General features: G+C 37.6%; 1 protein-coding gene across 2 annotated transcripts; it reads left to right on the top strand.

The window, feature by feature from the left end:
- Window positions 1-14,171: 14,171 nt before the first annotated feature.
- Window positions 14,172-15,176, top strand: LOC147481620 (uncharacterized). 2 transcript variants are annotated; one of them, XR_015203658.1, is made up of 3 exons: window positions 14,172-14,303; window positions 14,374-14,490; window positions 14,564-15,176. XR_015203658.1 is itself a non-coding variant. In XM_086575708.1 (3 exons), exons 1-3 carry the CDS (start codon window positions 14,235-14,237, stop codon window positions 14,998-15,000), a joined length of 612 nt encoding a protein of 203 aa, XP_086431834.1. In that variant the 5' UTR covers window positions 14,178-14,234; the 3' UTR covers window positions 15,001-15,176. The 2 variants fall into 2 exon arrangements, 1 of the variants encoding a protein (XP_086431834.1); XM_086575708.1 differs by having other exon boundaries at window positions 14,178-14,303; window positions 14,575-15,176.
- Window positions 15,177-16,873: the final 1,697 nt, after the last annotated feature.

A 16,873-nucleotide genomic window follows, 5' to 3' on the forward strand; every position in this document is an offset into this window, starting at 1 on the left:
CCTCAATACATTTGCTGATCTTTGATAGACTGATGGATCTATGGATGCTAGTTTTTTAGGCCTTGCTATTTGTTCTTGTTGAATGCTTTTTACATTGTTGAGATTGGGCCGGATTAGGGGTAGGAGTGTAAAAAAAAACTGTTGACGTTGACCCATCACCTAGTAGGGCATCCCGTCTTTGCCCACAACTCAAACCCGTACCGACCCGAAAACAAACACGCCCTACCCTGCCCCGCCACCGTTTCTATGCGGTCGGGCTATGGGTGTAGGTTCTATATATGCTCAAACCCGACCTGTCGAGCCGCCCGACCCACACCGTGCCATAAGCCGTTGACCTAACCCTATTGACCCGCACCGTTTCAAGACTCTAACTCAAATATTTTTGTATTTTGTTTATATTTTCTTTTAATTTTTGTAGGAATTTAAAAAATATGAACACAAACTTATGAGTTCAACATTAATTTCAAATGTTCAAGTTTGAACATTGGTCAAATATCAAGAGTTCAAATTCAACTTTCGAATTTTGGAGAAGATGAATTATTCATCCTTGTATTAATTTTGAATTTTTATAGTTTATATTTTATTGTTTTGTACCATATGTCATCCCATCTTCATTTTATCTTGCTATGGAAGATAATCAATTTACAAATGGTAAATCACGATAAAGAAGTTTCAAATTTTCAGATATATATGGTTTTGGGTTCAAGTTATAGTTTTTTATTTTTGTTTATTTTTTATTGATTAATTTCATTAATTTTCTATGTGTTGTGAATTGGAAAGATATTACTTGCAGAATTAGGGTTTTTTTTTTTTTTTGAGTGTAAAATTGGATTAAAATGACAATTTCCACCCGAGCCAGCTAACATGCTCGAAACCCGCACCGTAAGCTGACCCAATAGGGTGGGTGGTGGTACTAAGACATGACACTTCAACCCGCCCCGCACCGCCCAATCGAGGACCACTAAATTTGTATCCCCTAGACCCGTTCTGTCACTATTTGACCTGCGGTTGACCCGACCCGCCCCGTACTACACCCCTAATTAGGGGTGGAACTTAGATTGGGTTAGCCCAAGTCCAATGGACTAAAACCCGACATTTTTTGGTCATGGGCTAACATGTCAGATCCGTGGTCTGGACTTGGTTTTGTAAAATAAAAAACCGGATCGGTTTTGGGTTGGGTTCGAGTTAAAATATAAAAAAACCGAAAAACCCGAGCATGTGTGCATATATGTACGTATATCTTTTCAACCATTCTATTTTTATAAAAAATAAGGTTGAGAATCTCTATTTTAGAGAGAATAATGTAATCAACAAAGTTAGTTTCTCTTTCAAACAATCAAATCTCTTTGATTTCATTAGAAGGTTTTAATTTTAGTATTTTTTATCTCATAATTTCAAAAAAAATCCGAGAAGTTTGACTAACCCGACCCAACCCGAATTGGTCGGGCTAGGACTTGGGCCGAAAATTTAAGGATCGACTAGGGCTTGGTCCCGGGCTCGGGTTGAAGCATTTGAAACTCGAGTTGGACTCGGGTTATGCCTCAACCCGAACCAACCCACCCGAGTTCCACCCCTAGCCTAGATGGATGGATTTCGTTACATGCATTTGTTAAAGCAGCGTTTTGAAATGGTGAAACTATTTTATAAGCATTATGTCGACAAATTTGCTTAAATTTTGTATATGATTTTGTTTATAACGTTCCAAGGAGAAACATGTTTAGAGCCTCTAATCTAGTTGAGGTTGTAGGAACCGTTATTTCAGAATGAATATTTCTATAAACTGTGAAAATCATGCGCAGCGGAATTAATGGTTCTTACGATTTTGGATTGGAAAACATACGTGTAAATCCGGCTTCTTGATATCTCTGAGAATCCAATAGCTATGAAATCAACAACCTTTTGATCTTCTGTTGTATTCCTATACATAGAGTGGACGTTGTGTGGGCAACGATCTTCCAACCTCTTCTTTCTCACTTAGCCTCTATCACTCACAAAATTGGATCCGATTTCTGGATCTATTTTTCTTGAGCAAAACCTTGATTTTTATGTGTAGAAAACGGCTAAAGAAAGAGGTTTCCTTTATATAGGCTACAATAGGGACCATGAGGAGAAATTAGGGTTGGGCCTCCTGACGGGCTTGGGTTTCCCATGTTCGCCCAAAACACATGGCCCAAGTCCGTCAACAAATGACTTATTCTACTAAAGGCCATTGTTGCACTACCGCCCTAATCCCAAATTACGTGTTAGCGTTTATGGGATCCATATTATATGCTCATTGATCTCCCCGTGTTTAAGATATCGAATGTCCGTTGATTAAGTCAAGTTACTGACAACTACATTAATCAACTTCTTATGTCCATGAGTAGTACCACTCAACCTCATTGTCATGTTGGATCAAATCCACCTGTAGGGTTTATATGACAATCCATATGAGCTCCTCAAGGGGACATCATCAGCCTTACTTCTTGTGGGACACAGATTCCTTCTATAATCAACAGCACACCTTATATACAATGTCATTACCAAATCCATCGAGTTTGTTGATTCACAAATGAATCTCACTCATTGATGATTTAAAGCAATGTACAATGCACGTAAGTGCTCGTTATTATATCCGGATTAAGAGGACAAGCATCCATAATAACAGAGACGTTTGTTCTCTTATATAGTCAGTATAAAGAGAAACAACCTCACTTGGTCTTGTTCAATACACACAAAGTGTACTAGTGTAATCCTATAGTCAAGATAGACTAATACCAGATTATACTACAATCGTACCAATGGTTTGTCCAAATCCATCTAGGTTGTGAACGATTACTTAAACTTTATAAGGTACTGATGATATGATCTTCTGTGTGTCTACACCATATCATATACAACATAAAATATTAGACACATGCATATAACTAATATGCATAACATTTGCCCATATGATTCTCATTCAAAATATAAAGAATTATAGTTAATACAAAAGTAATGCTTTTAGTACATAACTCTATCAGAGGCGTGGAACTTCAGGAAGTAGGCCCATAATATTGCTAGTTAATTAAGTGTACTTTCTCCACTATTTAATGGCTGTAGTAGTAGGCCAAGCATGGTTGTGCCGTCCTTGTGTTCAAAGGGCCCAATGCAAAGTCTGCAAAATTGAGCTTTTGTTTCCTTTTTCTTTTTCAAAGATTACGGACCAAAGACAAAGCCCAACAATAGTTTCATAATAAGTCCAAGACTGAATTTCGGCTTAAGGACAAAATCGGGTTGACGTAAGCAATCTTCATTAATAATTTCAGTTTTAGGACAAACCGGGCTGACGTCATCATATGTACATTTGTATTTACATATGGCATTGTAAATTTATACAGTTTTCTTTATCTATGTAAATTTACACAGTATTTTACATATGTACATTTACATATGACAATGTACATTTACATATGGAAATTTAAATTTACATAGTATTTTTCGCAACGAAAGAAGTCTGTAAAATTATATTTACATAGTTGTTTTGTGTAAATATAATTTGTAAATTTAAATTTACATTGCTAACGTTAGTCCGTGATTTTGTCCTAAATCCGTAATTAAAATTCAGGGTGAACTGGGGGAAAAAAATTAAAAAATTGAGTTCTCAGCTCGCCCAATTACTTGTTTCTTTTCATGTGAACGATTTTTTTGTTTGGGTTTCTAACCTTATAGTGTGCTTTTTAGAGTTCACATTTTTTTGGGAGGCCCTATGCAAAGGCACAACATAGGCCCAGGGGCGCCCCTGAGGCCAAGTTGCCAACATCAAGTTGCATGTGGTTTCAAGCGTCCAACGAAACATGGCAAGAGTGTCAATGATTACTCTTGCTGAAAATTAATTGAGGAAGGAATTCTTCCAGTGTTGAAGATGGCAGGTGCCGACTAGCAAAGTCGGTAAAACCTTTGGGTGATGATACCAGAGGTCTGGGGCTCGAATCCCACCAGCATCAAAGAGTTACTGATCTCATTTAAAACAGGCTTACCAACCAAAAAAAAAAAAAGATGGAGCCAGAAGCGACTTGGAATGTTAGGCTTCCAATTTAGTTGCTGCCCTCAGTACGCAGATAGTCACCATGATCTTGTTAAATAGTCAAATGGGTTATGACCTCTTAGGGCATCACCAATGGGACCTTGATATGGCTCTCTATCTTTAAATTTAAGAGAACAATACATAAATGGGCTTCCAATGCACCCTCTATATTGGTCCCTATAGTTACCATCCTTTAAAACTATCTCTATTTATATCACATTTATAGAGGGTCCGGTCCATTTCGCGAGATAACACCAAAATGGGTCATAATAATTTGGGTTATTTAGGTTTTGGTCCTCCTAAATAATAGGTATTTGGGGTTTGGTCCGCACTAATCGGTTTATTAGGTTTTGGTCCTCCTAAATCCTCTTGACCGGTGAATCAACCAAAGTCCACCAAGTTGACTATCTGTAAGCTGATGGTATTTTCATAATACCCATCATACCCTTGGGTGTGCGAGGCACGTGGGTCAAGAGTCAAATGTTGGTCAAGAGTTGACCTTATTCTAACACGTGTCAAGATCTCCACACTTCAAATTAGCGGTTAGTGTGATGTATCCGTTGGTACTATTGGTAGTTCAAACCCCAACGGTCAAATCTATTGGTATGTACCTTATAAATATTGGTGTTGTTGCTGGCTGGCTATACAAAATCGAAATTTGGAAGAAAGAAGATAAAGAAAGAGTATAATGGGTGGAAGTTGTCATCTTGTAGTTGTTGCTCCGCCAAAGGTAACTGGTTTAAGTTTGATTTTGTCTATAATGGCGGAAGGATCAAAACCTAATTAAACATTATTTAGAAGGACCAAGTCTGAAACGAAAGTAATTACAGTGGGACTAAACCCTTAATTTAAATTATGTGGTGTTTGTATATTCTATTGCAGGTTTGCCAATTGTGCTATGAAGAGGGTCACTATGCTTCAGGATGTCAATATCTTGGTATTCACTAGCCCTCATGCTTGGTGTTGTGGATTTATGAGAGTCGTTCTAGGTCATATGGAAGAAGGTACTTTATAATCCAAGTACCTCGAGTGTTCTAGAGAGGTTGTAGTGCTGTGACTTAGTTATACTTTGACAAAAAAATAGGCAACCAAGTATGTAATCTATGCAAGGAAGAATTCCCAGTCTGTGAAGGTTGTGGCTTATGCAAGGGCTGCCATCTTTCAACTATTTGTGAGAAGAGTGGTGAGGATAATGTGAGATGAGAGAAATTGTTGTTCTGTATGTGACAGCTAGTTGTGCGAGATGTGCTTGATTAGTGCTATGTTTATCAAGTATTGTATGAAGGAATAATAATTTGGTAAGTAGAACTGCATTACATAGCACTTGTCATAACAACTATATTAGCATTGTCATTCACATGATGTCATTACAAACTAGCACTCCTAAACCATAGCACTGTCATCCAAAATGGCTCCCAAATAAACATGACTATCCACAAAATAACAAAAAAAAAAAGCACCAATGTATTCACTGGGTCTGTAAGTTAAAGACTGACTTAAGCAAGGTACAACTACTAAAATTATTGGGGTACTTAGTGTATCAACACCATCATTAGCACCAATTCCAAGCCAATATTGAAACCCACTGTTGTTCCTTCCTCCCCTTGGTGTGCGTCCTCCTATTGCTCCCCTTGTTGCTCTTCCTCCTCTTCTAGCTCGTGCCACTTGGTGTTGCTCTGCATCATTCACATGGTTTTGCTGCTGCTGAGGTTGATGCCCTTGTTGCTACTGTTGAGGTTGATGCCCTTGCTGCTGTTGAGGTTGATGCCCTTGCTGCTGCTGAGGTTGATGCCCTTGTTGTTGACCATGGTTCTCTTGCTCTGATCCATTTCTTTGGCAGGGCCACCCAATATATATAATAGTAAGACAAAGCAAAGAAAAACAAATATAAAAATTTATAAACAAGTCAGTTGAAACATAATAAAGCAGACATTTTTATTGATAGACAAATACCCTAAACAAAGACATAAGCATAGACCCTAAACAAAGACAAAGACAAACACATAAAAATAAAGACAACAACAAACATAAAAGTTTGCTTATATATTCTTATTTTTCTTTTTGTTATCATTTGTCTTATTCTTCAGAGAAATCTGCAAAGCCTTAAAGCTCTCAACGCACATTAGTGCTTGCACTACCTCTCTAGTTTGTGCTTGAGCTAAACTGTTACTCCCCTCCCCAGTTTGTGCTTCAGTTGAATTGTCAGAAACCTCCCCAGTTAAGTCCATAATGGAATCATCACTTTTCTCCCCAGCATGAGTTGAAGAACCTCCAACACCCCTTCCTGTAAGATACCTCCATTCTTGCAAATATTCTATACATTCAACATAACTTGCATTATTATGTTGATCAAAATAGGCCATGACAACCTCCCTTTCTTTTTTAGAAAAATTATTATATCCCTTTCGCACTAAACTCCAGATATGTCTAGGATATTTGATACCCCTCCCCATTTAATTTGACTGAAGAAATAAGTGTAAAAAAGATATGAGTGCAGAGATATGTCTGTTGTGTGGGAGATGAGTGCAGAGATGTGTTGCTTTTATAGCAAAAACATGTAGATAAGAAATTAATGGGGTGTTGTACCATTTAAAGCATGACTGAATCACAATCCAAATATTTAATAATTAAGTTGAAAACATATTTACAATACAAACAAAATTGTACTTGGAAAGTGTAGCATTATTGAATGCAAACAAAAGCCAATGTATGTGCTTCAGTCAGTCAATGTGCTCTAGTCAAAACACAACATTATTGAATACAAACAAAATGGTTACCTATGTTATTTGGTGGCGCTGAGCTTGTTTCCCCTACTTCTTGCTTACAAGTCCTTGTGTTATGTCCTTCCTGACCACATCTCCTGCACTTCCTTTTGCCACTTGATTTTTCTTCATCTCTTTCTCTTATTCTTTGTTTCTTTGGTCTTCCAGGATTTCTGTTATTGGGAGGAGGTAATACAACATTTGTAGGTTTAATCTAATCACAAAGAAGACATTGGAATCAAATATATATATATATATATATATATATATATATATATATATATATATATATATATATATATATATATATATATATATATATATATATATAGGTAAAAGGAATTGACCTTGTCCCAATCTTCTTGGTTGGCTACTGGATATATATAACCTGCGTAGGTTACTCTAAATGACTCCACAGTGTAGTAGTGATTGCAATATCTACAAATTAAGTGAAAAAAAAATAAAAATCAATAAGTGATAGGAAAGTAAAATTTATAAGTCAAAATAAATTAAGTGCTAAAGTAACAACTCACTTGGCCCAACTCTCCCTACTAGGCCATCTTGGTCTTATGACAGATATAGCATGGACACAAGGTATTCCTGTCATCTGCCACGCAATGCATTCACAAGTCAAAAGATTTAAGTCCACAATAAACCTTTTACCATTCTTGGTATTGGTTGACAAGAATTGATTTGGTCCAACCCCTGAAACCTTATACTTATGGTACTTCTTTTCCAACATTTTAATTACATCTTTTACAGCTGGTACCAAATCACCATTAGTTAGTTCCAAACCTACTTCTCATCTATCATGCATAAGTGCCATAACAGTGAGAGTGTACTTATCCACGAACTGAAATAGAGGCTTGTCTCTTATCTTTAGGATCCAAGCATTGAAGGATTCACTAAAATTACTAGTGACAACATCACACTTTGATGTTAGATCAAAATATGCCTTAACCCATGTCCTCTTAGGTTGCTTCTCTAACCATATTTTGGCATTCTCCTCATCATGCTCTAGTGTTTCCATAAAGATTTCATGTGTACTTATCTTGTAAGCTTTAGCTGCCCCCCAACATAGACTCTCCAAGTAATCACCCTTAAAAACACTTTTAAAGTTCTTGTACATATGTTTAAAGCAAAACCTGTAAAAAATAGGGTATGACATGTTAAAAGATAATAAGTATAATTACAAATGTAATTCAAAATAAACAAGTTAATTTTACCTGTGGTGAGCATATGGGAAGTTATTGCTTACTGCCTCAATGAGACCATTATGTCTGTCAGATATGAATGTCAACTGCCCTGATGGATGCTTGTTCAAGTGAGGTGATATACACCTTTTGTTACGTTAGAGATTTGAATCTCTTCTTATGTGAAAGTGCGAATTCAAAGATTTTCCTTACTCACGATCTTCGTGTTCATATAGTTTGGAGTAAGGATTCGAACCAACCTAAATTCTAGGACCACTTACAACTTGGCTTTTACTCTTTTAGGGAACTAGTGAGCAAGTTTAAATATGATTATATTAATACTAAATATTTGGTTTCTTACTACACAAAAATTAAAAACATTAAGTTACGAAATCATGCAACTAAGACACAATAAAATTTTACTAAAACAAAAATGGAGAGTTAATTCTCCTCATGTGAAGATTACTTTTGTTATTTGATTTTTATAAGTGCATTAAAATCTTCCTAGAACTCATAGACAAGTTCTACTAAAAGAAAACTTGATCCCTAACAAATATGACTCATCTCTAAGCTCATACATGCTAGCATGTGGAACCAAGCAATAACTTATCTCTAAGCTCATCACTTGATCCCTAACTAGACTCTACACCAACTATCATTTTGGGATAGGATGTAGGCCTAGTTGTTCTTCCTAAACACTTACTAAACCAAATAACAAGACTTTTCCCTCACATAAGTGTTATTAACTCCCCACAAAGGGAAGGTTTAGCTAATGATCCTTGGGCTAAAAGTAAAACAAGTGTGGAATGTAAAAAGAGAGAGAACTAAAAGAAGAAGAAAATACATATTTATACACTCACTTGCATGAAGAAGTGAGAATTTTTCAAGAGGAACTCAAGGTTTCCTCCATTAAAACTATTACACGCTTTTGTTTTCAAAACCAAAAACTAAAACTATCTATCAACTAAGGAACTAAAATAATACATGGTAAAGGAAAATAAGTCAAGGGAGTAAATGGAGTGTCCCCCCCTTGTTTTGTTTTCTTCTCCATTTGAGAGAAATCTCATTTCCTCCCACGTGAAACATCAGACCATATTTACTTTCTTTTTATCCACCACATTAAAACAAAGTGACACCTTGCCTTTTTTTCACTATTAACACCTAATCTAATTAATTACATGCAAGGTGTCAACTTTGCACCATTAATTTGGCATTTTTGTCTTGACATGCTCCATGATTGATGACTCCTCAAATTTTGCGGGCCCGTATAGTGGGTCCACGTGCAGTCCAGTGGCGGTTCGGTCTTTTGGCAATTTTACAACTTCCCGCCTATGCGTAGAGTTCATCGCCCTGATTGTCTGAGCAACTCACTTGTCGCATTCGAAATCCTGGTTTAAGAGGTAAGAGCTTCGGAAGTTTGATGCTTATGTGCAGATTTGTTGGATTTTACATGGCTGATTTGGAAGAATTCATATATACGTCGTTTCCCGTGCTTTAACGCAGGTTTAACTAATATTTTCATGTTTACTACGAATACCTGCAAAAGTACGAAAATATATTTATTTTATGATTATTAAACACATAATTAACCAAATTTATATGTCTCAATGGGGTTTCATATTACAGTTTTGGGTGCTTATCATGAGGTTTCAACAACTCCAACATCTTATGCCAAGTATATTTATCCTCACCCCTACAAATGAAGATAGCAAGAGGGAAAATACCATTCATAGCATCAAGTCCAATAGCACTAAGACAACATCCTCCATACTTGCCTTTAAAGGAAACAACCATTAAGTCCAATGATTGGCTTACACCTATTCACAAACCCATTCAATGATTGCTTGAATGCAACAAAGAAACCCACAAACTTATCTACTGAATCCTTATACCATTTGACAATGCTTCCTGGATTCCTTTTCAAAATTTGATTCTTCAATTTTGACACCACCATGTAGCTCTCTTCATAATTACCATTGATTCTCTCTAGCAGCAGAACTATAGTTCTCCAAGCAGTCCAGTAAGATATTGATACGGTTATATACTAAAAGCATTACTTTTGTATTAACTCTAATTCTTTATATTTTGAATGAGAATTATATGGGCAAATGTTAAGCATATTAGTTATATGCATGTGTCTAATACTTTATGTTGTAGATGATATGGTGTGGACACACAGAAGATCATATCATCAGTACCTTATAAAGTATAAGTAATCATTCACAACCAAGATAGATTTGGACAAACCATTGGTACGATTGTAGTATAATCTGGTATTAGTCTATCTTGACTATAGGATTATACTTACACTTTGTGTGTATTGAACATGACAAAGTGAGGTTGTTTATCTTTATACTGACTATATAAGAGAACAAACGCCTCTGTTATTATGGATGCTTGTTCTTTTAATCCGGATATAATAACGGGCACTTATGTGTATTGTACATTGCTTTAAATCATCAATGAGTGAGATTCATTTGTGAATCAACAAACTCGATGGATTGGGTAATGACATTGTATGTAAGGTGTACTGTTGATTATAGAAGAAATTCGTGACCCACAGGAAGTCGGGTTAATGATGTCCCCTTGAGGAGCTTAAAAAGATTGTCATGTAAACCCTGCAAGTGGATTTATTCCGATATGACAATGAGGTTGAGTGGTACTACTCAAGGACATAAAAAGTTGATTAATGTAGTTGTCAGTAACTTGACTTAATCAACGGACATTCGATATCTTAAACACGGGGAGATCCACAAGCATATAATATAGAACCCATAAACGCTGACACGTAATTTGGGATTAGGGCGGTAGTGTAACAATAGCCTTTAATGGAATAAGCCATTTGTTGACGGACTTGGGCCGTGTGTTATGGGCAAACATGGGAAGCCCAAGCCCGTCAGGAGGCCCAACCATAATTTCTCCTCATGGTCCCTGTTGTAGCCTATAAATAGAAACCTTTCTTCTTGGCCAACATTCACTATTCATTTGAATTGAAAAGAGAGGCAAGGAAAGATAGATCCAAAATTGGTTCTAGCTTTGTGAGAAAGAAGGGGGTTGGTAGATCGTTGCCCACACAACGTCCAATCTATTGAAAGGAATACAATAGAAGATCAAGGGGTTGATTGTTGATTCGGATTCATAGCTATTGGATTCCCAGAGTTATCAAGAAACCGGATTTACAGGTATGTTTTCCAATCCAAAATCGTGAGAACCATTAATTCAGCTGCGCGTGGTTTTCACGGTTTGTAGAAATATTCATTCTGAAATAACGGTTCCTACAGATATAAGTATACCATACTCATTATAGATCTCATTATGCAAGTCTACAAGTGCAAAAGTTGGATGATCCCTAGCAAAGTCTTCTAGTTCATTTGCAACCCAAGGAGCTTTGGCTTGCACATTCTTGTTATTCTTATCACCTTCACAGGTATGAGTGGGATTAAATAACCTTAGCTTCAATGTATGCCCATCAACTTTTCTACCGCAGTTCACAAACCACTTGCATTCAAGGTCCTTACAAACCAACTTATATCTTGTCTTATCATTATTTTTCTGTTTGAAACTAAACTTTAAGCAATTGCCATGTCTTTCATAAACTTCTACATTCTAAAATAGTTCTCCAAATCTTCATAAGGCTGAAGTTTGTTGTACCTAATGCTGGATCTTCAATCCTCTCATTATCTTCAACTTCATACAAGTTTCTAGTAGATTTCACAAACTCATCTATCTGAAGATCTACATCCATCTCACCCTCTGACACCAGTTCAATTTTTGAAATATCATCATCACTAGCTTCTTCCTCATCATAATCCCAGTCCTCAAATCCCAGTCCTCATCTTCTTCATCAGATTCTTTCTCACTCACATAACATGTTTCCTGAGTCATATAGGGCCCAACACCATTACTCACATCAAAATATCTATCCTGCTCATCATCAGTGACATCATCCGTGGCATCATTATGAAATATATTGCAGCCACCATCATTATCCACTATATCATGTTCAAATGTTATTTATCTATCAACATCAATTACTTTATCAACATCAACATCATTTGCTCCTATATCATGTGTATCTTCACTTTGACTTTGAAACTCAATCTCTTCTTCAACATGAATTGTTTCATCATCAATATCAATAACATATGCTTCACCAGTTGATTCCAAATGTGGATCCATGGTTGGCTCCATAATATATTCATCTTCACTTTGACTTTCAAAGTCCTTCACATTACACTATTTCTTCTTATAAGGCTTTCTCTTTCTCTTTGGCTTTTTAGGAACCTCTTTGGTTAAGTTTACATAATCATCTAGAGTTGACTCATTAATTGGCTTAGTCAAGTAAAAATGTTAACTGGACTTGAGTCAGGTGAGTGCATTGGATTGGAGTCAGGTGAGGGCATTGGATTGGATTGAAATGTGGGCATTGGATTGGACTGAGGTGAGTGCATTGGATTGGACTGTGGTGTGGGCATTGGATTGGAGTCATGTGTGGGCACTATACCCATGATCCTAGAGTCTTTCTCCCAATTATTAGTGGCCCCCTACACTATCTGGTGGTCATAAGAAACAAACAAATGGAATCTATAATCACTTTCTACCATAATGTTCTCCCACATCAGCATAAGTTGTTGGTCAGTCCCAAGTACACACAAATGCCCTACTAAGATACACTAGACAGATGACACCTTCCTAGGCACAAACATTTGAACTTCCTTGATAAAATCTATCCAATTAAACTCATCACCTTCTAGAGTTAATATTCTCCTCAATCTAGCAGAGTAGTCAGCCAATCATATCAAACCAGATGTAACATCCTTCCATAAACCACCCAAATGAACAACAAACTTCCTTTTGCCAAACCACATCACTGATAAAATAACATGATAATCAACATTACCATCAAATAATGTACCAAATCATGTAAACAATTATGAAATCGAAATGTCAAACACAAAATCCCTAATTTAAAATAAACAATTACTATGTAGATTATCTAAGTACATGGTCAACATCCAAAAACCCCATTTTTTATTCAATAACATGCAATAGCAATAAACAATCAAACATTCCTAATTTTTTACTGTATACAATCCTAATTTTTAATTCTAATATTAATAGAGAATCAAAACATGCAAGCATGCAAAACAACGTTCAAAAAAGTTCATAAAAGCATGCATTCACTGATTAAATCATATCATACCTAACCAAACAAGCCAATCAAGCTCCTTTATGTTTGAGAGAGAGAGAGAGAGAGAGAGAGAGAGAGAGAGAGAGAGAGAGAGAGAGAGAGAGAGAGAGAGAGAGAGAGAGAGAGAGAGAGAGAGTTTCCCGCTTTTCTTCCTAACATATCTTCGAGATTCTGATGATACACGTGCCTGTACAACAATAGCTTAAATCAATTTAATCTTAACCATTAAAATATCACCACGTGTCTCATCAATTGCCATCAGATTGTGGTGAAGTTGTGTCCTGAATATGGTCAACTTGACCAACATTTGACTCTTTGCCCACGTGCCTCACACACCCAAAGGTATGATGGGTATTATGAAAATACCATCAGCTTACAGACAACCAACTTGGTGGACTTTGGTTGACTCACCGGTCAAGAGGATTTAGGAGGACCAAAAGCTAATAAACCAATTAGTGCGGACCAAACCCCAAATACCTATTATTTAGGAGGACCAAAACCTAAATAACCATAATAATTTTAGTTGAGTGGTACCAACAAAGTTGGTCAAAGTTGCTCATATATCAGGAAATATCCTGGGTTCAAAACCCCACCCGAACAAGTTGTTTGTTTTTCAAACTTTTTCTACCAAATTTAAAAATAAAAATAAATTACAATGAACTCAAACCCGAACAACCCAGAACCTATGGGCTATTTACACTTTCACTATGCCAATTTCACAAGAATTGAAAGTTAATACATGATTTAAAGTTAATTTTAAAGATCAGCATATGTAGGACACAAAATATAAGGGTCTTCTATGTTCCTTCTCTCCTCTATAATGTTTTCAAAACGCTGATGTGGCCCTCTATTATGAGGGCCATTGGTGATGCCCTTAGCCACACAGCTTTATGTAGTGTCTAAACTATTGGACTTTTTAATGTAAGCCCATAGGCCCAAGTGCGCCGCGTGTCTATGTAAAGCATCATATCCGTTTCGCCTCATTTTTCAATTTTGAGACAAAACCTGGTCTAAAAAAAAAATTCAAACTCCCGCCCAAAAAAATGAAAATGAAAGCAACAAACAATCAGACCCCATCATCATCAAATCGTCGATCGAAGAAAACTGGATCGGTAAGATTAATGTCCATTCAATTCGATTAATCTGCTACCAATTTCTTCTAATTTGTTTCTTCTTCTACAGATCATTGTTCGAAAATCTCTCATTCCATCTTTCACTGATTCAATAGACATCAAAGAGAACTCTATCGTTTCTAAAGATCTTGTTTTATGCAATAATCAAGCACCAGACTTCTCAGAGGTAATTAATCAAACACATAATAGATCTAAAATTAATTTGAAATGATCAGATTCATTAAAACCCATTTTATCAGTTTTTTTCCAGTTTCAAAAGTCACCAGTGATTACGTCATCTGACGTATCTGATTCAACTGTGACATTTGATTCATCTTCAAATATTGTTGATGAAAAACATGAAGAAGAAGAAGAAGAAGAAGAAGGAGAAGTTACACAGATCAATTGCTTCACTGAAGATCGAGATAGGATTGTTACTGTCGATGATTTTTTTCAGCTATTGGATGATGTCTGTTCTACATCGAAGATAAAGAAGAAGAAGATTTTGGATCAACTGGCTGAGATCGTGATTGGGGAGATTCTGAAAAATGAAAACAACAAATACCGGTATTCTGAACCTGTGTCGGTAAAGACGCGTATCGGATTGGGTTTACTGGTTCTTTGGATTGTTGTTTCGGTTTCGGTTGTTATGTTTTACAACCAAGGAATGTACTTTGCTCACATGCCTCCCACGTGACAAGTTGGTACACATCCGTACATGGATTATGGATGGTCTCATTTTAGTTTTAAAAGTTTAGCTAATGACTGGTGAATTGTGATTATGTTACTTTTGTTTGTGATGTTTTTAACTATGCAACTATGCTTTTGAGTAAAACTATTATCAAATTTTAGTGAAGTTTAAGGAGTTTGGAACAAGTTTTCTTACCACCGAGCTCAATATTATTGGCACACTACCCGTGCCTGTCGGCACTCTTGACACAATACTTGTGCTTGTTTTTCTTTTTCGTGAAATAACTCCCAAAAGACGATCTCCATTGGTAGTAGGTGTAGGGGAGTGATATTCTCTATCTAGCACGCGCTTAGCATGGTGGAACTAATGCACCGACCTATGATATCAGGTCGCATCCACGAGCCAACATCGTGCCACAAGACAGATCGCAACATCACGCTGAACCGCACTGTGCAAATGATACGGACTCTATCCATAAGCAATCATGACCGAAGGAGTACTTGCACTAATCCCGACCGACACCATCGATCACGCCGCAAGCTACTTGCTCGTGTCCTCCTCCTCATCATCAAGCTAATCTATGTAGATATTTCTCACGTGCTCCCATGATCCACACCCGTTGGTGACATCCTCTACACGTGGAGGGTGAGGATACACTCGAATCTCTATAAATACCACTCCTATGAACTACGCCGGACTGATTCTACTCGACCCCGCAACCCGAGTAAGATATCGTGAGGCAGTTCGGGCTCCAAAAGCCGAACTTCGGTCTCACCTATCCATCCATATCACCCCCCAGGACCGTGGTAAGGGAATATCACATCACACCTTTACATTGGCGCCGTCCGTGGTCTCGATTACTTGAGAAACCAAACCACTTTCACACTAATCAAGAACAAAAACCAAACCAAAAGATTCTCAAGCCCACGGGCATGGTAAGCCTCGAAGCTCAATTCAACACTTTGGCCGCCGCCTAGGAACAATGAAGCGAACAAATTGCCCAACTCGTGCAAGAAAACGTCACATTACGTGCACAAGTTGACACACAAACAAAGCCCACTCGGCCGGCATCGCAGACGACGACACGCCGTCATCAACGTCAACAGATCACCGAAGCTAAACCAAAGGCTCGACAAGAATGCGGTCAAGAAGGATTCCACCATGATAGTGCGTAAGATGTTGAAAACCTATCGCATCTCCATTTTTTGCGAAGTACTTCACAAAGTCTCCCTCCGGACTTTGTCCAACCACGGTTCCCACTATATGACGGTCGCACATGCCCAGCCAACATATAGCACGATATGCTCAAAGCCTTGCACTATACAAATTTCAGAGTTCGACCATCATCTACGATTATGTGCTCTTTCCAAAGAAGCTTGAAGGGCCCACTGACCGGTTTTTCTCCCTCGAACTGACTCCATAAGAAGCTTCAAGCCTTTTACCACCGCACGTTCGCGAGCCAAGACGCATAACCGGGCAGACGCAAGAAGGGTGATCTCAATTCACTCTTCCACCACTGGCGGGGAGGAAACCCATGCCTCTTCTTAAGCCGGTTCAAAACGTAACTCTTGGACATGGAAAGTGGCCTCAAAGGAATCATTTTGCCGCAGATGGCTTTCACAACCGCCGCACCCCGTAATAACCGACCTAACCAGTGTCGCTCTTTGAAAGACCAACCCGAAACGTTGGCCGAAATGCATGCCGAAAGTGGATAAATACATCAAGCTGCAAGAAGCTTTGCTAAAGCAGTAAAACGAAGAAGAAGAAGTTACAGCAGGGACATGTTTTGATTAAAGCAGCATCATCCCTAGGGAAGCGACCCCGACAACAAGGGCAACCATCCAGACCCAAACCAAGAAATGATCGGGAATTCGCCGTG

Source organism: Coptis chinensis, chromosome 8 (assembly GCF_015680905.1).
Source record: "Coptis chinensis isolate HL-2020 chromosome 8, ASM1568090v1, whole genome shotgun sequence".
NCBI classification, from domain to species: Eukaryota; Viridiplantae; Streptophyta; class Magnoliopsida; order Ranunculales; family Ranunculaceae; genus Coptis; species Coptis chinensis.